General features: G+C 38.8%; 1 protein-coding gene and 1 long non-coding RNA gene across 2 annotated transcripts; both read right to left on the reverse strand.

Annotated features, from left to right (window-relative positions):
• Nucleotides 1–758, reverse strand: LOC139188907 (uncharacterized). Its single transcript, XR_011572315.1, has 2 exons — nt 665–758; nt 1–486 (listed from the first exon to the last, which is right to left on the reverse strand). It is a non-coding gene; the product is annotated as an uncharacterized lncRNA (long non-coding RNA).
• A 6537-nt stretch (nt 759–7295) lies between these two features.
• Nucleotides 7296–22787, reverse strand: LOC103422380 (sodium/calcium exchanger NCL2-like). The gene is made up of 7 exons (XM_070806977.1): nt 22305–22787; nt 9227–9415; nt 8940–9121; nt 8608–8726; nt 8292–8514; nt 7769–8077; nt 7296–7586 (listed from the first exon to the last, which is right to left on the reverse strand). The coding sequence occupies exons 1-7, from the start codon at nt 22675–22677 to the stop codon at nt 7338–7340; spliced, it is 1644 nt and encodes a 547-aa protein (XP_070663078.1). The 5' UTR covers nt 22678–22787; the 3' UTR covers nt 7296–7337.
• Between the last annotated feature and the right edge of the window lie 869 nt (nt 22788–23656).

A 23656-nucleotide genomic window follows, 5' to 3' on the forward strand; every position in this document is an offset into this window, starting at 1 on the left:
TTCTTCGCTACTGCTTTGGCTAACGGACTTCAAAATGTTGAACTTGTAGAGTGGGCAGGTGGCATTGATCTGTAACCATTTGTCTATGCAGGTGCAGTGGAAGTGGTGACAGCAAGAAAGTTCACGCAGTTCAGTTCCATCTTCATGGGTAAAAAGGCAGATGCAACATTCCTAAGATTAACACAACTCACGTAATAAGTATGTAAACTAAGAGATTTGGACCCTTCAAATTTTTAGATTTTTGTGAAGCAAGCTAGCGAGACGGGCTAATAAGGATCGTAGTATTGAAATTGAGTGATCTAAATTTTTCGTTCCACGAACTCTAGACACAGAGATCTAGAGTAGATCCCAATTCGTGGTTTTGAAACTTCAACAAAAGCAGGCTACAGCGATGGCAGAACAAACCAATATTGTCAATATCATCACTGTCTGATTGAGATGTGCTGCCTTTCTATTTCTCTGAATTTCGTCATCAAGCTTCAATCTCTACCAAAATTAGAAAACAAGGGATCAAACTTTCTTCATTTTGTTAAAAATTATGCAATCCTTTTACAATACTCCAGATTATCCAACGCATAAATCATCACCTTATCATACAATGCACGTTTTTCACCATCTTAAAAAGCGTGGGTGATTAAAAAGGTTCATGCAATGCAAATTTTACCTGTTGAGGTTGTTGGGAATTTGGCAGGATTCCAATTGAAGCTGGAGATTGGACGTGAAGTTGGAAAATTTGGTAGGAGATGTGATATTTTTGTTTCCTGGTGATTTCAGTATAGTTGGAGAGAAGTGAATATAGCTCCACATGCTTCTACAACCCCTTTTTTGTGGCTTAGCACTCTTTTAGTGCGTTAAACAAGTTTATGGTCAGATTAATTTTTAAGAAAATTTCACTTTATTAAAAATCTCAAATATCGCTATTGTGACTTAACTGGATTTATCTATCTTTTTATCAACAACTGTCGTTCATGAGATTTGAATTCAAGATCCCTTAAAAAGCAAGTGAAGATTGAAAGATGCAAGACCAAATGGTCATTTGCTATTACATACATCTACTACTCTTCATGGACCTCTTCTTAAGACTTGATTTACTCAGACCTAATTATGTTAAAATGGTTTGTTCGAGATCGTATTAAATACATGTAAGTATTGTAACCAATCCCAATTCTTATATGCCAACTTTATACTGAGCTACGAGACCAATTACATTTTTAATTTTTTCTAAACTTTATTTAAGAATTAATTATGTGCTAATCACCATACAGACATTTCTTAATGCCAAATTGCTAAATTTACTTGTGATCTTTAAGTTTATATTTTTATTTACAGTCTAAATTATATTTGCTGTAACATTTAGATATTGGCTACAATGAAAAGCCTATTTTGCTGTAATAATATTTGGTGTTTACCACTAACAACTATCTTAAGATAAAATTAAACTATGAGATTTTGGGATTAATCGTTCATTCTAACTAAATTAGGAAACACAATTATATCAAACAATATTCTGATACAAGGAACATTAAAGGAATCCTAACTAAATTAGGAAACACAATTATATTCCTAATCACAAACATTCTCCTAATTAATAGGGTTGACTCACGCTAACATTCCCCCTCAAGTTGGTTCGTAGATATCTCCTAAGCCCAACTTGTAGAGTGAGTCCCGAAATCTTCCAGCAGGTATCGCATGTGTTAGAATATCCGCCAGCTGTTCTTCTGTTTGCATAAACGGAATGTCAACCAGCCGAACATCAAGCTTCTCCTTTATTTAGCTATCTCTCGAGCTGATTGATTATCACATTACAACAACATAGACCCTTTGGGCTTAAAACCTATCTTAGTAAGAAGTATTTGAAGCCATAGAAGTTTACAAATACCATGTGCCATTCCTCTGTATTCAGCTTCAGCTGACGATCTTGCCACCACATTCTGTTTCTTACTTCTCCAAGTCACCAGGTTACCAGCCACGAACGTAAAATAGCCTGATTTAGACCTCCTATCAGTGATGTTCTCAGCCCAATCTGCATTAGTATATCCTTTCACCTCCAAGTGTCCATGCTTTTTGTACATTAGACCCTTTCCCGGAGCTCATTTTAGATAACTCAGGATTCGCATTACTGCTGTCATGTGATCCTCACTCGGTGCATGCATAAACTGACTCATCACACTTACTGCATAAGCAATGTCTGGTCTAGTGAGTGACAAGTAAATCAATCTTCGCACTAACCTTTGATACCTTTCCTTATTTGTTGGAACTTGATCTTGAGATTGCAAGGTGATGATTCTGCACAATTGGAGTATCTGTCGGTTTACATGCTAACATACCAGTTTCGGACAATAAGTCCAACACATACTTACGTTGTGACACGTATATCCCTTCTCGAGATCTAGCAACCTCAATACCTAGGAAGTACTTAAGTCCCCCTAAATCTTTCATCTCAAACTCAGAAGCCAAGTACCTCTATATCCTTTCAATTTCCTTTGTATCATCACCTGTGACAATCATATCATCGACATATATAATGAGTAAAGTAACTTTACCATCCTTGTGTTTGATGAACAAAGTATGATCTGAGTTCCCTTGTCGGTATCTGCACTTTTTCATAGCCTGAGTGAATCTCCCAAACCATGCTCTAGGCGACTGCTTGAGACCATACAATGCCTTCCGGAGTCTACACACTTTTCCACTGGAGTTTGTAATGCCATATCCTAGTGGAAAATCCTTATAGACCTCTTCCTCTAAATCCCCATGCAAAAATGCATTCTTTATGTCAAATTGTCTTAGAGGCCAATCAAAATTAGCAGTAAGAGACAACAACACTCTAATGGTATTCATTTTTGCAACCGGAGCAAAAGTTTCCTGATAGTCAACACCGAAGGTTTGTGTGTACCCTTTGGCCACTAGTCTCACATTGTACCTATAGATGGTTTCGTCAGCTTTATGTTTGATAGTACACACCCATTTGCATCCAACTGATTTTTTTCCTTTGGGAAGTGTAACCACACTTCATGTATTATTCTTTTGTAACGCCTCCATCTCAATTTGCATTGCCTCTGTCCATTTCGGATCTTTCAAGGCTTCTTCCACTCTAGTAGGTATTTTGATAGTATTCATCCGTTGAACAAGTGCACAATATTTTGGCGAGAGTCGATGAGTGGAGACATAATTTGCAATAGAGTACCGTACCTTCCATTCTGAAGAGTACCTGTCCGGCGGCTTTCCTCGATTCTGTCTGAGAGGTAACATATAAGGTGGTTTAATAATTTCTGAGTGAGTACTTACCTCGAGGTTATCCGGTGGATCATGGGTGGGTACTGGAGGAGTGTGAGAGCGGTTGTCTCTTGGGATGACACTCGGGCATGCAGCAGCAAGCCCATTTAGGCAGATCGCAACGACATTTGGGCAAATGGTAGTGACAAGGGGCCCATATGGGCCCGTGGAACCAGCAGGAGAAAGCTCTGCAGAAAAAGGCCGCCTACGTGGGCTTGTAGCATCAGACGGCCCATCTGCCGCTGTCTTATTATCATCTGGCCTACCAACAACCATCTCAGTCACACCATCATTAACAGGCCCACATGGCTCAACATGTACATGCCCATCTAGGCAGTCATTATGTACTCCTTTGTTTTGGATTTTAGCACGCCCATGCCCATGATTTGGGCCAGCAAATACATCTTCAACATGCCCATTGTTTAGGCTGACAGGTTCATCTTCAACACACTCATTATTTGGGCCGACAGGTACATCAAACCAGCCATAGTCTTCACTTAAGGTTGCCTCCTCCTGAGGAGTAAGGCTGGGAAGAAAAAATAATTCATCTTTAGAGAAGGTAACATCCATGGTGACAAGACATGTCGGGTAGGTGGATGATAGCATCGGTAACCTTTTTGCTGGGGACTAAAGCCAATGAAAACACACCGAATGACACACGGATCAAGTTTGCTTCGTTGGTTTTTGTGAAGATGAACGTAGGCCACACAACCAAAAACTTGTGGTTCTAGATGAAGAGTAGAGGATAAGGAAACATGGTCACCAAGTACGGCCAACGAAGTGCGAAAAAAAAAGAACACGCGATGACATTCGATTCATGAGATATACGGCGTAGGTCACCGCATCAACCCAATAAGTTTTGGGTGTGAAAGCACCAATGAGAAGAGCCCGAGTAATCTCAAGTATGTGTTGATTTTTCCGTTCAGCTACTCCATTTTGCTGTGGGGTCTGAGAACAAGTAGTTTTATGGAGAAGTCCATTTTCTTGGAAGAACTGAGAAAGGTCCTGGTTAATGTATTCACCACCATTATCGGACCGAATGACTTTAATATGAAGCGAGTATTGTGCGTGGACCATATGATAAAACTGTTTGACAATGTCACCCACATCATTCTTATGTTTCATGAGATATAACCAAGTCATTCTGGTGCAGTCATCAACAAACATCATAAACCAACGTACACCATGCTGAGTAGTAACTAGAGACGACCCCCATACATCAGAGTGAACCAACTTAAAAGGAACTGTTCTTTTGTTAAAACTTGGAGGATATGAAGCTCGATGACTTTTAGCTAAAGTGCATACATTACACTTTAGAGAAGAATCTAAAATATTATTGAATAATGACAGGAGCAATTTCCGCAATGCATGACCTAGGCGACGATGCCACAACTGAACAGTCTTCACTTTTCCATTATCATGACTTTGAACATGGTGAACTCGGCTTTAGGCAACATCGTCGACATAGTACAACCCCCTCCTTTTAGTACCACGTCCAATGATCGCCTGAGTCTGGATATCCTGAAGTAAACAGAAAGACGGAAACATTAGCACAACCAAGGAACAAAATGCCGATAATATCGGCGATATATCGCCGATATTATCGGTTTTTCACCGGATCGATATTTTAATAGGTATCCAAAGGATTTTCGTCAAAATATCGCGATATTATATAAAATATCGATAATATCTTAGGAGTCGGTGAGCGCGCCGCAGCTAACGCCGAAAAGCAGCGAAACGATGACGCTCAGGATGTCCTTGGTGCGATCGCGCAGGCTTCTGAGCGGGGCGGAGCCGACTGATTTCGATGACGACGGTGACAAAGCCGGAGGGGGAAGAGGAGGAGGGGAGACGGCGGAGGGAGAAGGAGTAGGAGGAAACGAAGAGGGTTTTGCAGGGCCTTGATGCGGTGGCGGAGATGGCGAAGAGGGAGAAGGTGAGGGGAGCGATGAGGTGGTGTCGCCGTTGATGTGGTGTGGAAGTGAGGGTGTGGGTTGGTTCACGGGGAGAAGGAGAGAGTGCAGATAGAGAGAGAGCACAGGTAGAGATGAGAGAGTGAGGGAAAAGAGAGAACTGAGAGAAAAGAGAGATCGCCTTCGTTGATGTGGTGTGGAAGTGAGGGTGTGGGTTGGTTCACGGGGAGAAGGAGATAGTGCAGAGAGTGCAGAGAGAGAGAGCACGGGTAGAGATGAGAGAGTGAGGGGAAAGAGAGAACTAAGAGAAAAGAGAGACCGGGGACACAAAAGCAAGGTGGGCCCCCTGGGCACACCTATTAAGGTCCAAAAATAATTTTAAAAGTAAGATAAACTCAAACTTAGTGAAAATACAATTTAAATTGGGGGTGGGTGTAACAATCTACCCCTCTTAAAAGAATTTCGTCTCCGAAATTTAAAATCACTTACTAAACTGAAATACTCGAAAATAGGAAGAAGAATATATATATAAAGAGAAATCAAGTCCAAATAATTACATCATATTAAAATTTGATTAATTTTTTTTCAGTTACATATATTATATATGATAAATTTCTATTTTAAATCAAGTCCAAATAATCACATCATATTAAAATTTGATTAATTTCTTTTCAAGTATCTACTTTTGAACTACTCACCACGTTCACTCTATGTGGTACTAAGTCACTAATGTATCTTACCATGCAAAGTATAAAATGTAAAATATTGTACTAATTCATTATATATAAATGATTATGGTGTGTTTAGACTTCTTTCATTAATTACTACATATTTTCTACACTCACATTGTTTGTCAGCTCGCTATATAATCAACTTGATAATGTTAAATCCATCATGCAATGCATTTCTTTCTAATTTTTTGTGATAAACTAATGGATAATTGACTAAATAAACATCCTGCAAAGTTTTAATAAAAATTTCCAAGTTTTTCTTACAATTTCCGTGGTTTCCATGTAATTTTTATCGATATCGATATTATCCCGATATTTCCATCGATATTTCCGTGTTTTCGAACTACCGATATTTCCGATATTACCGATATTTAATACCTTGAGCACAACACAGTCCAATTGTTCGGTTACTTGCCCCACAGATAATAAGTAGCTAGAAAGTATGGGAACAAGTAAGCAGTTATGTAACGAGAGGGTAGAAGTGAGTGATACGGAACCCGCCCCTGTAATTGGGTGGGGCAACACCTCCGTTGGCAGTAAAAATATTATCTCGTGGTGGTGGTGTCATAGAGTCAAAAAGACTACGATCGTAAGTCATATGATCAGTGGCTCCTGAATCAATAATTCAACCAGTATCATGATCAATCGATGAAATTGAAGCTATGCTTGTGTTACCGAGGTTGTCGGATTTCTCGCTTGAAGCAATTAAATTTAAGAGAGAAAACTGTTGTTCCAGATTTTCTGGAGATGTCTTCACTGGGTGTCCCCGCTGGTGGGCCAGGCAAGCCGGTTCCATCCCTGCTGCTGACGCCAGCATCTGCTGGTTGGGTGGGATTGTTTTGGGCTTCAAAACTAATCAGTCCACTCTCTGATTTTACTCCATTAGGCGCAACAGACCTCTTGTCAAACTTGATGGGGACCATTGCTTGGCTATTTGCCGTAGTTGCAGCACGTTGTGGTTTGGGATTTTCAAAGGAAGGTCTAGTTTCTTGTTTCGAGACTTGGGTGTGGGTATTTAACAGAAGTCTCTTGCTTCGAGACTTTTGGTACAATTCCAAGCGGCTGATAAGCAACCAACCGAGAAGAAATCAAGTCGTCAGTGAGCAAGATTAGGATTTAGAGAAAGAGACCGGTCGAAACCTGCTCTGATGTCAGGATAAAATTAAACTATGAGATTTTGGGATTAATCGTTCATTCTATTCTTCTCCATCAAGGAGGCAATATATATCAAACATATATTCTGATACAAGGAACATTAAAGGAATCCTAACTAAATTAAGAAACACAATTATATTCCTAATCACAAACATTCTCCTAATTAATAGGGTTGACTCACGCCAACATCTTATACGTACCGTCCGATAACAGTGGTAAGAAGAACATGTAAAGTTTGAGTTTGATTAGTCATGAAACTGCTAGCTTAAGACCATCCGATAACAATGGTAAGAACATAAACCAGCAGCAGTGATATGGGGTACAGAATGTATGCTAGAATGCTTGTCCAAAATGGGAACTTTCTGCTGAAGCTTGCAGAAAGACCAACCGCTATCGAAATAATTAAAACAACTAAAACTTCAGCAGCGACATCCCATGATAAATTGCGTATGTAAACAAGAGCCAAAAATATGATCAACCCCACAATATTGTTCATGAATGCCGCGTTGTAAATCTGCAGAGAACAGTTCAAATGTCAGATGATATTGATCTTATGGAGTTGCAGTGCTGTGTTTATGGAAAGTATTAGGGACGGACTTTTGGAGTATAAATCAGGGAGAAATAAGTGTATGACATCATTAGACGCTTAAGTGTGTGAAGTAGTTAAAACAATATATTTGAGTTTATGAAACAGACCTCAGAAAGTGTTAAAGAGATGGCATTCTCCGTCTTGTCTTTGGCAGACAATACAGACATTAGTGCCAGTCTGTAATTTGTAGCCAAGGGTATCACAACATACGAGGCCATGAAAGAAGGGATGCTTGCAGCGGTGGAAAACTCTTGGAGACTTACCATGAGGGGCATTGAAAGAAAAACTGTTATGGCAGTTCCTAGAATAATTAGAAAAGCAGCCTTCAGGAGATTCATCCATGATGTATCAGCACCCCTAGTCTTCTTTTTCTTAACGATCAGCGGTATCTGCTGATCTTCCATAGATGTCTCATTCTGCAAGTGCAGTTTAATGACCCGGATGAAACTCTTGTTTTTCTAAGCATTCAAATATAGTCCTATCAGGCAAATGCGGGCGTAAGAGCAGGTGTGCTCATCCCTTATGCAGGTAATTTCAAGTCCCTCTTCCCGATGTTTACATTAGTTAAAGTAAAATATTGCTTGTGTAAAAAAAAAAATACTTACAGTCCTACCGGGGCTGAATTTATACCTTGGCAGGGGTCTTATCTGGATTAATCCATTTAGAGATTCCATTCACAAACTCCGTCTCAGTTATTTGAGCGTCGCCAGAGAGATCAAATTGCTTCATCACTTCTTCTGCATAATCATCATCATCCAGACCTATTTCTTCTATTTGTATTCCTAGGATCAATGCTTTAAGTTCATCTGCTGATATGTATGTGTTATGATTCTTGTCTACTCTATGGAACAGCCTGAAAATAAATTTAGAAAACGACTAAATGATGAGATCATGGCATTTCAGCGATTCAGGTGGAGTGAACTAAAAACAGAAACCGGGTACTTACTCTTTTATACTGGATTCATTAGCATTTCCGTCTACTGTCAGAAGACTCGGCAGTATCTTCCGTATGTATTTAAGCATCAAATATTCAAGCCTTCTGCTCTGAATCCATGGTTGAAAGAACTGCATAATTGTTTTCTATCAGTTAAGAAGTTCACGGATGCAACATTTCTAACTTTTGTACTTTGTTCATCGTTGCTTAAACAATCAAAAGTCTTTCTCGGATTCTTATTATTTCAGTATGTTAATTATTTCATCTTTCATACACAATAAGTCAAATTTTACTATCATCTAAGTATCGCTGAGGCAGATTTTATATTCTTGAAGTTGTGTTACCTGGTAGATGATGTAAGTGGCAAGGATTGCAGATGCAATCAGTAGAGAAATTAAGATCACAACTCGAACTGCTGTGGTTGAAGTCAAGATTTTTGCCAGTTGAAGAAAGAGATATGGGATCGAGGAGAGCATCATGATTCTTGCAGTATCTCGGGTTTCGACATCAGTTCTTACACCAGAACCTGCACAACCATGTTTACTTACACATTAAGTTATCATATTTTAGACCTCTCTCTCTCAGTGAGTGTTGATTAGTATTTGTGGAGATCAGAGAAGAAGAAGTAAACCAGTTAAACTGAAGGGGTTCTTGTTTTCTGAATTTGATGAAGTTTGAGAATCCGAGAGGTCGGAGCTACCGAAGGCAACAACAGAACCCCATATTAGGGTAAGAATCATGATTGTTGATCCTGCAAGCATGCTCATGTTCATTTTTGCCATTTCCTCCGCAGTTTCTGTAGTTGCTGTAATTCCAGTTACTGAGGAACAAAATGTGAATTGTCGTCATGAATTTACAAGACATAATACATGTCAAATGTATTACTTTGATTTAAAAGTTAAAACCAAAACTTCTGAACTTTTCTCCAAATAGTCAAGCAATTACTATACAAGTCAAAATCATTTAAAACTAAGGAAAACTAATGAAAATGACTTGAAAACTTTGAATTTTAATCAAAATAACAAAAATGTGTTGTAAATGAATAGTATCAGGAGTGACTTTTTAGAGTAAAAATGTCTTTTTCGTTAAAAGTGAATAGTACCGGGAGTGTTTAGCTAAAACTCTCTTTAAACTATGCAAGTGGCTTTTTACCACAGTGGTGAAAATGAGTTAAGCTCTTGCATGACGGCGTGAGTTTGAATTCAATCGATGGCTAATCTAATATCTAATCTAACAAAATATATCATATGAGATAAAAAAATCATTTAAACTATGAATCTCTAATCTAATCTAATCTAATCTAATCTAATACTCATTCACACTCTTAACAAGCTCGTCATGTTAAATATATTGAGGTGAGCAACTGAGCCACAAAATTAAACACGTGAGTTGTTGAGATCAACGATTCAACACATGAGTATAGTCTATTCTGATACCATATGTATATATATAGAGGTGAGCAACTGAGCCACAAAATAGAGACCCAAGATAATTAAACTTTTATGTAAAACTTTAATTCCTCGAAGTTAGATTCCTCCCAATATACAAGATTATGGTCTGTTAAATTGTAATCTTGTCTTGGTCCAAGACAATTGATCCGACCCATACACAAAGAAAGATCCATGCACATGCTAAAGAGTTCTAGCAAAGTTCAAGTTGGTGGAATGCATGCATAAATATCTAAGGCTTTTTGTAGAAAGCTCTAGAATCTTGTAAAAATGTGTGGTTGTTAAGCATTAGCTAGAAAGTTCTAGCAATGCCAAAAAGTTGGCAAACCTTGCCTATAAATAGGTGAGGTGCTAAGCAATGTGATGTAATAACTAAGAGAGCAAGTAGTGAGAAGTGAGAGTGCCAAGTGAAAAGTGAGAAGAAGCAACAAAGCTTCTAAGAGTGTTTGAGTGTTTCCTCTTTACTAAGTTTGTGAGTGAATAAAAATCTTGTGTAACACTTTGAGTATTCTTTCTTTCTCATGCCTATCAATTTCACTGCATTACATTCTTCTTTGTGAGATAAACATTTCCAAAGTAGTGAAGTCTTTTTAAGCCCCAACAAAGTGGTACCAGAGTTATGGCTAGCAATGCTATGTCAGCCTTCCAAGTTCCAGTACTCGACAAGAACAACTTCAATAATTGGAGTATCGAAATAAAGGCCCTTTTGGGATCACATGATGTCTAGGAAGTCGTGGAGAAAGGCTACACAGAGCTAGAAGATGAAGCTACTCTAACCCAAGCCCAGAAGGAGAGTTTGACAGATTAAAGAAAGAGAGACAAGAAGGTTCTCTACCTTATCTACCAAGCATTAGATGACAATGGCTTTGAGAAGGTCTCGAGTGCAACCTTCGCCAAGCAAGCATGAGAGAAGCTTCAAACCTCTTGCAAAGGAGCCGAACAAGTGAAAAAGGTTCGTCTTTAAGTATTAAGAGGTGAGTTCGAATCTCTACAAATGAAAGGGTCTAAATCAATCTCCAATTATTTCTCAAGAGTCTTAGATGTTTCCAATCAATTAAAAAGAAACGGAGAAAATTTAGAAGATGTTAGAATTACGGAGAAGATACTACGCTCGTTGGACCCCAAATTTGAGCACATTGTCGTGACAATTGAAGAAACCAAAAACTTAGAAGAAATTAATATAGAGCAATTGATGGGTTCGCTACAAGCATATGAAGAGAAACATAAGAAGAGGCAAGGGAATGATGAGCTGCTCATCAAGACGCATGTTCAGCCAAAGAAGAAAGAAGAAAGCTTCGACAACAAAAGAAGCCAATACGAAAAAAGTCGTGGTCGAGGTTGCAGACGTGGGCGTGGACGTGGACGTGGTTGGAACTTCAACAACCATAGTAACTATAAAAGAGGAGAAATCTCAACAAAAGGTCGTGGAAGAGGACGCTCAAACTTGAGGTATGAAAAATCTCAAGTTCAATGCTATAATTGTCAAAAGTTCGGGTATTATGCTTGGGAATGTAGAGCTCCAAACAGCAGACCTGATGAAAAGGTCAACTATGTGAAAGAAGAGAAAGAAGAGAATGACATTGTGCAACTAATATGCAAGAACAATAATCGAGACCAAGACTATACATGGTACCTTGACACAGGTGCCAGCAACCACATGTGTAGAAGAAGAGGCATGTTCGTAGAGCTCAATGAATCAGTTAGTGGCAACGTTTCTTTTGGAGACGAATCCAAAATACCCGTCAAAGGAAAAGGTAACATCCTAATTCCCCTGAAAAATGGCGGTCACCAATTAATTTCAAATGTCTACTACGTGCCCAATATGAAAAGCAACAAATTGAGTTTAGGTTAACTCTTAGAAAAAGGTTATGATATTTACATGAAAAATTATAGCCTTTTTCTTAGAGATGATAAAGGAAGATTAATTGCCAAGGTGAAAATGTCAAAGAATACGATGTTTCCTATGAAAATTCAAAACGATGTTGCAAAGTGTCTCAAGACATGTTACAAAGACATATCATGGCTTTGGCATCTTCATTTTGGGCATCTTAACTTTGGGGGATTGAAGTTATTATCTAAGAATGAGATGGTGAGAAGCTTACCATGCATCAGTCACCCTGATCAAGTTTGTGAATGGTGTTTACTTGGGAAACAGTTCATGATTCTAAATGAGTCGATCACAAGAGCCCAGAAGCCACTTGAGCTTATTCACACCGATGTGTGCGGTCTAATAAAACCAAGCTCTGTCGGTAAAAATAATTATTTCCTTCTCTTCATTGATGATTTTTCAAGGAAAACTTGGGTATATTTCTTGAAGCAGAAATCAGAGGCCTTTGGAGCATTCAAGAAGTTTAAAGCCGCTATAGAAAAAGAAAATGGTTGCAAGATCAAAGCCATGAGATTTGATCGAGGAAGAGAATCCACTTCAAAGGAATTTCAAGAATTATGTGAAGCTAATGGAATTCGTCGACCTTTGATAGTTCCAAGATCCCCTCAACAAAATGGTATGGTGGAAAGAAAAAATCGAACCATCCTCAACATGGCTCGAAGCATGCTCAAAAGTAAAATATTGCCTAAGAAGTTGTGGGCAGAAGCTGTAGCATGTGCTGTTTACCTATCCAATTGGTCACCAATAAGAATTGTGTGGGGAAAAACTCCGCAAGAAGCATGGAGTGGAAGAAAGCTAGGTATCTCTCATCTAAGAGTTTTTGGAAGCATAGCCCATGTACATGTACCAGACGAGAGGAAAACCAAACTCGACGACAAAAGTGAGAAGTTTATCTTCATCAGATATGATTCAAATTCAAAAGGCTATAAGTTGTATAATCCGAACAATGGGAAGACGGTGATCAGTCGAGACGTGACGTTCAACGAAGAAAAAGAATGGGATTTTGGCTCGCATGTAGGTGATCTTCAATTCTTTCCTCAAATTGAAGAAGATAATGAACAAGGGATAATGGAGCAAGCAAGAGAGGTTCAACAAGAATCCACTACTTCACCTGCTTCACCAATATTAACCAATCATGGCAATTCACCAGCATCAGCATCGTCAAGTGGGAGTCTAAATGAAAAAGAAGTACCATGCACAAGAAGTATACGAGATCTCTATGAGGTAGCTGAAAGACTTGATAATCTTACACTTTTCTATTTCTTTGTTGATTGTGAACCGGTCGACTTCCAAGAAGCAATGCAAGATGCTAAGTGGAGGAAAGTAATGAATGAAGAAATCGAAGCAATCCAAAAAAATGATATATGGGAACTCATTATTCTTTCGAAATGACATAAAGCCATCGAAGTCAAGTGGGTGTACAAGACAAAGAAAAATGTCAACGAAGAGGTAGAAAGATACAAGGCGAGACTAGTGGCGAAAGGCTATAGTCAAAGAGCTAGAATCGACTATGATGAGGTATTTACCCCTGTAGCTCGGTTGGAAACTATACAATTACTAATTTCTTTGGTAGCTCAAAACAAATGGATATGAAGTCCGCTTTCCTAAATGGAGTCCTTGAAGAAGAAGTCTACATTCAGTAAACCGTTAGGCTAAGAAATCTGTTGATGCACAAAACCGGAGGGGTCTTGGAACAACGTAAATCCGACCGTGAATCTGCAAGAAATGTAAATATCATAAGATGTATCGTGGTTCACCCCAATGTTTGGGCTACGTCCACACTGATTGTATTTCTCTAACTGTATGTATGGATTACAAGAGTGAGAGGGAGTCCCCCAGAGAAAGGGAGAGTTTGAGAGGGCTCTCTGTTTTGTGAGCATGAGAGCTTGAGAAAGATGAGCTTTGTGAGGGTGAGAGGGCTTCCCCTAATTATAAGGGTGAGGAGTTCCTTTTATAGAATAAAGACTCCTCACTTATTACATATTTGCCCCTTCCTTTATTACATAATTACATTTGAGTCCCCCGAGTATTTATACGAGGTCTAAATACGGATGCCCTAAGTATGGGACAAACAGTAGTCCCCCAAGGGTTCAGTCAAGAGAGTCTTTTGGCTGGAGACTTGAAATTCAGTTTATATGTAGGCCGAAGTAACTAGATGTCGTCTTGAACTGATACTCGATATGAGGCGATGCTCAATCTGAAATGATGCTCAACTAGAAGTAGCACATGTTGCGAGGTTGCTCTGCTTGTGGCTTATGTTGCCTTGGTTGGCTCGGTTTGAGGCGTTGAAGGTGAGGGAGTCCCTTTTATAGAATAAGGATTTGCTCCTCAATACATAAATGATGGGCTAGAGTTGTTGCTTGCGGCGAGGCGGTTACTCAGCTGGTGGCGATGCTCTCTAATGATGGTGAATGAGTCCCTTTTATAGAATAAGGGTTCGCTCTTCAATACATAAGTGATGAGCTAGGAGTGATGCTCGCGGCGAGGCGGTTGCTCAGCAGGCGGCGATGCTCTCTAATGATGGTGAGGGAGTCCCTTTTATAGAATAAGGGCTCGCTCCTCAATACATAAGTGATGGGTGCTCTTTAATGAAAATGAGGGAGTCCCTTTTATAGAATAAGGGCTCACTCCTCAATACATAAATAATGGGCTAAGTCCCCCAAGTATTTTTCATGAGGCCCAGTTGTGCAAGCCCAATATATGGTACATAGTGTAGTCCCCCAAGTCTTCAGTCAATAGGATCTGTTGGCTGGAGACTTCAAATTGAATCTATGTATGGGCCAAAGTGGCGGTTGTTCGGAGGTGGTATTTGTATACCCTGCACTGAAGCTTTTAGGGGTGGGTTCAAAAAACCGAAAACCGAAAAAAACTGAAAACCAAATCGAACCGAGGCCGAAAAAAACCGAACAGAAAAAAAACCGAACCGAAACTGTCAAACCGTACCGAACCGAATCTGGCCAGTTCGATTTCGGTTTTTGAGGTTCGGAAACCGAACCGAACCGAACCGATATATATATTTAATTTTTTTTTTCAATATTATAAATGGTTTAGTCATACAATCATAACAAAACATAACTTGTTGCCAAGTTGGTTTCTGTGAAGCTTTTCAAACTGCAAGGCATGGGTTCGAACCCTCATGCCTCCAGGATTTCAGAGAGTTTTTTCAAATTTTTTTTGAGAAATCAACAAAACCCTTTTAACCCTAGCCAGCCATAGCAGCCACACCTTTTATTTTTTTTCATTCTCCTCTTCTCTCTCTTGTGTTAAACTCTTTAACCCTAGGCAGCCACAGCCGGCGCAACACCCTTTAACCCAGTACTCTCTCAGTCTTCAACTTCAATCACTCTCTGTGAGAAAATCTTCAAGACTAAGTGCGCTCAGTGCCATACCGTCGAGAAAGGCGCCGGTCACAAGCAGGGTAATTTCATCTTCTCTCCCTTCACTGAACCTTGATTTTCCTTTTATTTTTTGGCTTTTGATTTCGATGATTTATTGATTTTTTTTTGGATCTGACAATTATAATCCATTTTTTGCATTTGGTTTTTGGATTTGTGTATTTGGATATTTGTTTTGATTGTTATTTGGATTACTGATTCGATCTCTGCTGCGTGCCTCTTTCGAGGTCGTTCCTGTCATCTCACGTCGTCTCGCCCCCGGCTCCGTCTACTGCAGCCCCCAACTCTACGCCAAGCTCCGCCCCGAAATGGATGCCGATAACTCCTCCGCCGATGCGGTTCGTTTCATCTCTTCCTTCCTGGTTTACAGTTTGACATCTTATTCAGAATACATGAATTTGAATTTCATTAAATCTGTTGTTTTGTTTATTATTCTACATAATTATTTAATGAGGAAATTTAAATCATTGATTACATTGGATATAGGATTGCTGGTCGTTCCAAATTGCTTAGTGATTAGTACTTAATCCGCCACACTGCTTATTATTTAGCCCAGGGATTTGCGTTCACAGCCTTCCTTTCCGATTTTTTCCCTACTGTAGCATTAAAATTTGTTGTCTTTACGTTTTAGTTTGGCATTATATGTTTCTTTCCATCTTCCTATAAGTTCTGAACTTGTAATTTGTTGGTTGGTTCTATTATATGTTTCAGTCTGTTTGAACACTGGAAATAATGTTTTTATTGTCATAAAGGTGCAAAATTTGTGATTGTTAATTCATAAGCTGAAGGAAAATTATGTTTGTTTGTGCTCAGGGGTCGTCAAAGGCAGAAAATCGTGATTGGATATCGCGATTCATGGTCTTCACCTCTGGTGTTTGTTGGATTGCTGGTTCATGGTCGCCGGAGCTTGCTTCGACGACAGCAAGGGAACTAAGCAGCTAGGTTTTCAGTTTTTTTCTTTCTTTTTCGGGCTCAACCCTTGGGTTGGGTTGTTGTGCTAGCCCATTTTTTTGTTTGTGTTTAGTTGTGGGCTTTTGATATGTATGTAAGTTTAATGAAAGTTTACATTTTATAAAAATAAAAAAAAATAAAAATAAACCGAACCGGGCCGAAACCGAACCGAAAAAAACCGAACCGAAAAACCGAACCATTTCAAACCGAACCCAGCCCTAGAAGCTTTGTAGGAGAAGCTTTGCAAGTTGAAGCTTTGAAGCTAGAGCTCTGTAAATGAAGGTTTTGAAGCTAGAGCTCTGTAAATGAAGCTTTTGAAGCTAGAGCTTTGTAAATGAAGCTTTTGAAGCTATAGCTTTTGTAAATGAAGCTCTCGAAGCTAGAGCTCTTTAAATGAAGCTTTTGAAGCTAGAGCTCTATAAATGAAGCTTTCGAAGCTGAAGCTTTTGAAGCTAGAGCTCTGTAAATGAAGCTTTCGAAGCTGAAGCTTTTGTAAATGAAGCTTTCGAAGCTAGAGCTCTGTAAATGAAGCTTTTAAAGCTGATTGACATGAGTGATGCTCATGAATGTTTATGTTGATTACATGAGTGATGCTCATGGATGTTGACATGAGTGATGATCATGAATATTGACATAAGTGATGCTCATGAATGTTGACATGAATGATGGTCATGAATGTTTATGTATGATTTGACATGAGTGATGCTCATATATACTTTTAGAGTAATGGACGTACTTTTGATCACCTAGTTAGTGATAATAATAGCAGGGTGTCGAATAAATTTGGAGTACTAAACCTACTTTTGATCACCTGGTTGGTGATAATAGAGGGCCTGACTCTTTTAGGCATATAGACCTTTGCCCTCCACACAACATTCCAGCCCATTATTTTGGGCTTGCCTTTTTTTTAATTTTTTTAATTTTTATTATTATTAGTCACATGCCCACTATCCCAGAATAACCCCACGAAGGAAAATATAATATATATATTATTCATCACCTAATGACATATATTTAACCCAAGTACATGTGCAATATTTATTCATGGCCTAGAATATTGTGACTACCATTAAACTATGTCGCTTATACAACATGTGATTGACCACACGACTGAATAAATTATTTATTTATAGGAGGCACATAGTACAATATTTTGCCTTGACAAACTTTGTCAATTTGATTTATTCATTATATGGTCATACTTATATTTTCATTTATTGTCAGGAATTATTGAACAACTAGATCCACTGATCAACATTGTTGCTGATTTATAGACTGATGAGCCACGTGCTCATAATGATCTATTGTCTGACCGGACACCCACTTGCTTGGACATTCGCTTGTTGGGACACCTATGTGCCTGGACCTAACTCGATGACCCTACACATAGCCCCAACTCGATGACCCTACGTATGGCCCCCACTCAAAGACCCGACTTGCGGACCCGATCCGCGGATCCGACACATAGACCCAATATGCGAACCCGACAAGCGGATCCGAGTCATGTCGAGAATCAACTCATACTGAGGGCATGTCGACATAAAGTAGATACTTGTAATGAGGAATACCACGAGCCAAGCTGCCTCGCAGCGAGCATAGCCTCTAGCCGAGCCGCCTCGCAACGAACATCGCCTCCAACCGAGCAAACGCCTGACCGCGAGCATAGCCTCTAGCTGAGCAGCTTCGTAACGAGCATTGCCTCCAGCCGAGTAATCTCGTAACGTATGATACCTCTAGCCGAGTATTGCTTTATGTTGAGCATTGCCTTGGGTTGAGTACTGGTTCAAGACATCTAGCCACTTCGGCCCGTACATAGATTGGATTTGAAGTCTCCAGCCAAAAGACTCTCTTGACTGAAGACTTGGGCGACTACTGTTAGTACTACACATATTGGGCCTCAGACCTTGACACATTGGACCTCAATATTTGGGCCTCATTACCCAGCCCATAATTATGTAAAATGAGGAGCCCTTTATTCTATAAAATGGGACTCATCCTCCCTCACAAATTGGTCTCGGTGAACCCAACAGAGGGCAATACCCTCACAAACACAACAACACTCTCTTCCTTATGGGGACTCCCCTTGAGCTTGTAATCCATACATATAGTTACAGAGAAATACAATCAACATCAGTGTGGACATAGCCCAAACATTGGGGTGAACCACGATACATCTTGTGTTATTTACATTTCTTGCAGATTCACGGTCGGATTTACGTTGTTCCAAGACCTCTGGTTTTGTGCATCAACAAAATCAAAGGGCACGAAGACAAAGTTCTGAAGCTAAAGAAAGCCCTCTATGGGTTAAAACAAGCACCACGAGCATGAAATAGTCGCATTGACAAGTACTTCCAAGAGAACAACTTCACCAAGTGCCCTCATGAACATGCTCTCTACGTCAAAGTCAAATATAGAGATATTTTGATTGTGTGCTTATATGTGGATGATATAATCTTCATTGGAAGTAATTTAAGCATATTTGAAGAGTTCAAGAGAGTGATGACCAAAGAATTCGAGATGACCGACATCAGGCTGATGGCATACTACCTAGGCATTGAAATCAAGTAGAACGAAGAAGGCATTTTCATCTCCCAAGAAAGCTACACAAATGAGATACTGAAAAAAGTTCAAAATGGACGACTACAAGCCCATCAGCACGCTAGTGGAGTGCGGAGTCAAACTAACCAAGCATGACAAAGGAGAAAGCGTAGATCCAACATTTTTCAAAAGTCTAGTTGGAAGCTTGCGCTACTTGACTTGCACAAGACTAGATATTCTTTATGTCGTCGGATTAGTCAGTCACTACATGGAGAATCGTACAACTACACACATGAAGACCGCCAAAAGAATTCTTCGATACCTTAAAGGTATCATTAACTTTGGCTTGTTATATTCAAGTTCTAGTAACTATAAACTTGTAGGATATAGCGACAGTGATTGGGTAGGAGATTCCGACGATAGAAAAAGCACTACTGAATTTGTGTTCTTCATGGGAGACATTGCATTCACATGGATGTCGAAGAATCAACCGATTGTCACTTTTTCTACCTACAAAGCTGAATACGTAGCTGCTACCTCATGTGTTTGTCATGCAATCTGGTTAAGAAACTTGCTGAAAGAATTAAGCATGCCACAAGAAGAGCCAACAGAGATCTATGTCGACAACAAGTTTGCAATAGCTCTAGCAAAGAATCCAGTATTCCATGATAAGAGCAAACACATAGATACCTGCTACCATTACATAAGAGAGTGTATTGCAAGAAAAGATGTGCAAGTGGAATACGTGAAGTCTCAAGATCAAATTGCGGACATATTCACTAAGCCACTCAAACAAGAAGACTTTATCAGAATGAGGAACTCAATCGGTGTCACAAGACAAGATTAAGGGGGGATGTTGAATTGTAATCTTGCCTTGGCCCAAGACAATTGATCCGACCCATAGGCAAAGAAAGATCCATGCACATGCTAGAGAGTTATAACAAAGTTCAAGTTGGTGGAATGCATGCATAAATATCTAAGGCTTTTTGTAGAAAGTTCTAGAATCTTGTAAAAATGTGTGGTTGTTAAGCATTAGCTAGAAAGTTCTAGCAATGCCAAAGTTGGCAAACCTTGCCTATAAATAGGTGAGGTGCTAAGCTATGTGATGTAACAACTAAGAGAGCAAGTAGTGAGAAGTGAGAGTGTCAAGTGAGAAGTGAGAGGAAGCAACAAAGCTTCTAAGAGTGTTTGAGTGTTTCATCTTGTACTAAGTTTGTGAGTGAATAAAAATCTTGTGTAATACTTTGAGTATACTTTCTTTCTCTTGCCTATCAATTCAGCTGTATTACATTCTTCTTTGTCAGATAAACATCTCAAAAGTAGTGAAGTCTTTTTAAGCCCCAACATGGCCATCACAGTTTAGGTACTTTTTTTTTTTAGGAAAATTAATGAAAATGGCTTAAAAACTTTGAGTTTTAATGATAAGAACAAAATAAAGGGTAAAGTGAATAGTACCAGGATTGACTTTTTAGTTTAAAAATGTGATTTTTCGTTAAATTGAACAATATCGAGAGCTTTTCGTTAAAGTTCCATTTTTTTTGTAAATTTTCAAAATTCTCTCTTATTTTACCTGCTCTGATATTTTTATTTTGGGTAAAAGATTGTTTACTACCCTCATGTTTTGTGGTTTTCAACATTTAGTACATCAAGTTTTTTTCGTCTCAGATTCATACCTAAAGTGTAAATTTTGGGATAGTCTCATACATACGTTAGTCAAACTGTTAAATTTGTCGTTAATTATGACGTGGCGCCATGATTGGGCACCACGTGTCATCCACGTTTTTTTTTTCTTCTTTCTTCTTCTTCCTTCTTCTTCCTTCTTCTGCAACTTTTTTTTCTTCCTCCTTCCTCCTTCTTCCTTCCCCTTCTTCTCCTTCTTCCTTCTTCCTTCCTTCTCCTTCTCCTTCTCCTTCTTCTTCTTCTTCCTCCTTCTTCCTCTTTCTTCTTCTTCTTCTTCTTCCTCTGACTGCAACTTTTTTTTCTTCTTCCTCCTTCTCCTTCTTCCTTCCTCCTTCTTCCTTCCCCTTCTTCTCCTTCTTCCTCCTTCTTCCTTCTTCTTCTTCCTCCGAATCTGGGGAAGATGAAGGTTTTTTTTTTCTTTCCTTTTCTTCCTCCTTCTTCTCCTTATTCTCCTTCTTTCTTCCTCCTTCTTCCTTCCCCCTTCTTCTTCTTCTTCCTTCTTCTTCCTTCTTCTTCCTCCGAATCTGGGGAAGATGAAGGTTTTTTTTTCTTTTCTTTTTCTTCTTTCTTCTTCTTCCTCCTCCTTCCTCCTTCTTCGTCCTTCTTCTTCTTCTTCTTCCTCCGACTGCAACTTTTTTTTTTCTTCCTTCTTCTTCTTCCTCCTTCTTCCTTCTTCTTCTTCTCCTTCTTCCTTCCCCTTCTTCTCCTTCTTCCTTCTTCCTTCTTCTTCATCTTCCTCAAAATAAAAAATAAAAAAAAAACCTTCATCTTCCCCAAATTTGAGGAAGAAGAAGAAGAAGGAAGAAGAAGGAAGAAGGAGAAGAAGTGGAAGGAAGAAGGAGAAGGAGGAAGAAAAAAAAAAGTTGCAGTCGGAGGAAGAAGAAGAAGAAGAAGAAGAAGAAAAAAAAACAAAAAAAAAAACTTCCCCAGATTCGGAGGAAGAAGAAGAAGAAGAAGGAGAAGGAGAAGGAGAATGAAGAAGAAGGAAGAAGGAGAAGAAGGAGAAGGAAGAAGGAGGAAGAAGGAAGGAAGAAGGAGAAGGAGGAAGAAAAAAAAATTGCAGAAGAAAGAAGAAAAGAAAAAAAAAATCATGGATGGCACGTGGCGCCCAGTCATGGCACCACGTCACAATTAACGGCAAATTTAACAGTTTGATTAACGGATGTATGAGACTGTCCCAAAATTTACATTTTAGGTATGAATCTGAGACGAAAAAAACTTGATGTACTAAATGTTGAAAACTACAAAACATGAGGGTAGTAAATAGTCTTTTACCCTTTTATTTTTGTTGACATGGTAACATAGTCGGGGATTCGCAGAGTTGTTACCTTTTGAATTCATTGTATATACCTGATGAAATAAAAAAGAGAGAATAGACTGTAAATATATTATTGTTTTAAATAACTATTCTTTCCCTTATTGTATTCAGAACAAATATTAAGCTAAGAAAAATGAACCAAGCTGGCAACATTGACTAATAAAATAGTCTCCAACTTCTTGATGGATGAATATGCATGAAGGAGGATTAACATTGACCATCCACCCCTTAGAGAATTTAATCATACTACTAACTCAAGACTCAATCTTTGATGACTTGCATTTGTTATAATTAGTGCAATTCCGCTAATTAATAACTGTTAATGTCAGTGAGAAATACTCAGACTATTCAAGGTTTTTCTTATTCTTCAAAATGGTGCTTTAATTGTCTATTTCTGTGAAATGAAGAACAATATAGAGGAGAGGAAGACGATCGATGAACTAATAACAAACAATACAAGCTGAGGTTTGAGAAGAAATTAAGGATCTTACCAAGAACCACTCCAACTTGTGGAATCAAGCCAAGCAGGTGGAAAGCACTAGCACCAAAGATACCAGTCCCAAACAATTCAAAGAAGATTTCAGATCCTCTTGAAATGTAATGATCTGCGAGGGAGAGCAAGACCTCGTAGACGATTATCAGAAAAAGAAGCCCCCAAACTGAAGTTGCACAAGGCAAGAAGCCATAAATTGGTTCACAAGTCACAGAATCTGCTTTAAGATTCAGTGCTTCGACGATCGAAGATTGGCTTGTTTCGTCGTTTATTCCATCGGATATAAGACCGGAGTCTCTAACAATCCGGCTGCTTCCTAAATGGACTAGTTGGAGGACCAGAAAAATGATGAACAGAGCTGGTCTTGACATATCCAGAGACACACAGCTTTGTAATGAAAAATTATTACAAATGAGAAGGAAAATTGGTGCTTGATTAGGTTTAAATGGAGATCAATACCATGCAAGTTGTGACATCAGACAAAAATAGGTAAAAAATCAAGCAAGTTGCTTGACATTAGCAAATCCCTCTTTTCCTTCGTCTAGATTTTCAACAATAAGAACGAAGGATAATGTCGCGGGTTTGCAGAAAAAGCTGCCTGCTACCTAATTGGATTTTTTAAATAATTTAACCAAACATATTCCTATACACTTGCCCCACAATGCCATCAACCATTGCATAGTTTTGGATATAAGTAATGAAGCTCCTTAAATATAAATGCACACATTAATGAATAAATTGAATAGTGTATCGAATTATATGTATCTAAGTTAGGTCAGTTGGTCATGACAGTGTATTTCTTGCACTTAAATATTAAATTTTCCTTATAATAAATTAGAGTAGTTTAAAATATGTATTGTCTTATGATAAAATAACCACAATGTAGAAACAAATTAATAACTCTTAATGTAAAAATATTAATGTATTAATAAAATAAATCCATATGAAGATTCACTAGTGAGCTATAGTATTGGCATGTCTCTTTCAGTATCCTAATTGTCTGCAGAATCTACTAAGATTTTCAATGCCAACTTGTAATTTAAAAAAATGGTTAAATATCCAAACGTGGGCTGCAGTCTACAGAGTGAATGGTAGACGTGGGTTGATTTTAAAGAAAGTTGAAGTTCTATAAAAAAACTAAATAGTTATAAGGGGAGTAGTCTAACTTTTTATGAGCTCATGCAAGGTCTCTCATTTTATCAATGTGAGACTCATTCTCGACACGTCCTGTGGCGAATTTTCAAGCCTAACATGTAGACAACACAACAGGATGACGTAGAGCGTGTGTGACCGTTTGGCTTCACACATGAGACAACCTGCTCTGTTACCATAAAGAAAGTTGAAGTTTCA

Source organism: Malus domestica, chromosome 10 (assembly GCF_042453785.1).
Source record: "Malus domestica chromosome 10, GDT2T_hap1".
NCBI lineage: Eukaryota > Viridiplantae > Streptophyta > Magnoliopsida > Rosales > Rosaceae > Malus > Malus domestica.

What these genes read in the sequence shown, in the direction of transcription:
- LOC103422380 (XM_070806977.1), bottom strand. Translation starts at nt 22,677, where the DNA reads ATGTCAAGACCAGCTCTGTTCATCATTTTTCTGGTCCTCCAACTAGTC. An exon ending in GAACCCCTTCAGTTTAACTG is followed by an intron (nt 9,122 to 9,226) that starts GTTTACTTCTTC and finishes ATGGTTGTGCAG; the next exon opens with GTTCTGGTGTAAGAACTGAT. An exon ending in TCTCTTTAACACTTTCTGAG is followed by an intron (nt 7,587 to 7,768) that starts GTCTGTTTCATA and finishes TGTTCTCTGCAG; the next exon opens with ATTTACAACGCGGCATTCAT.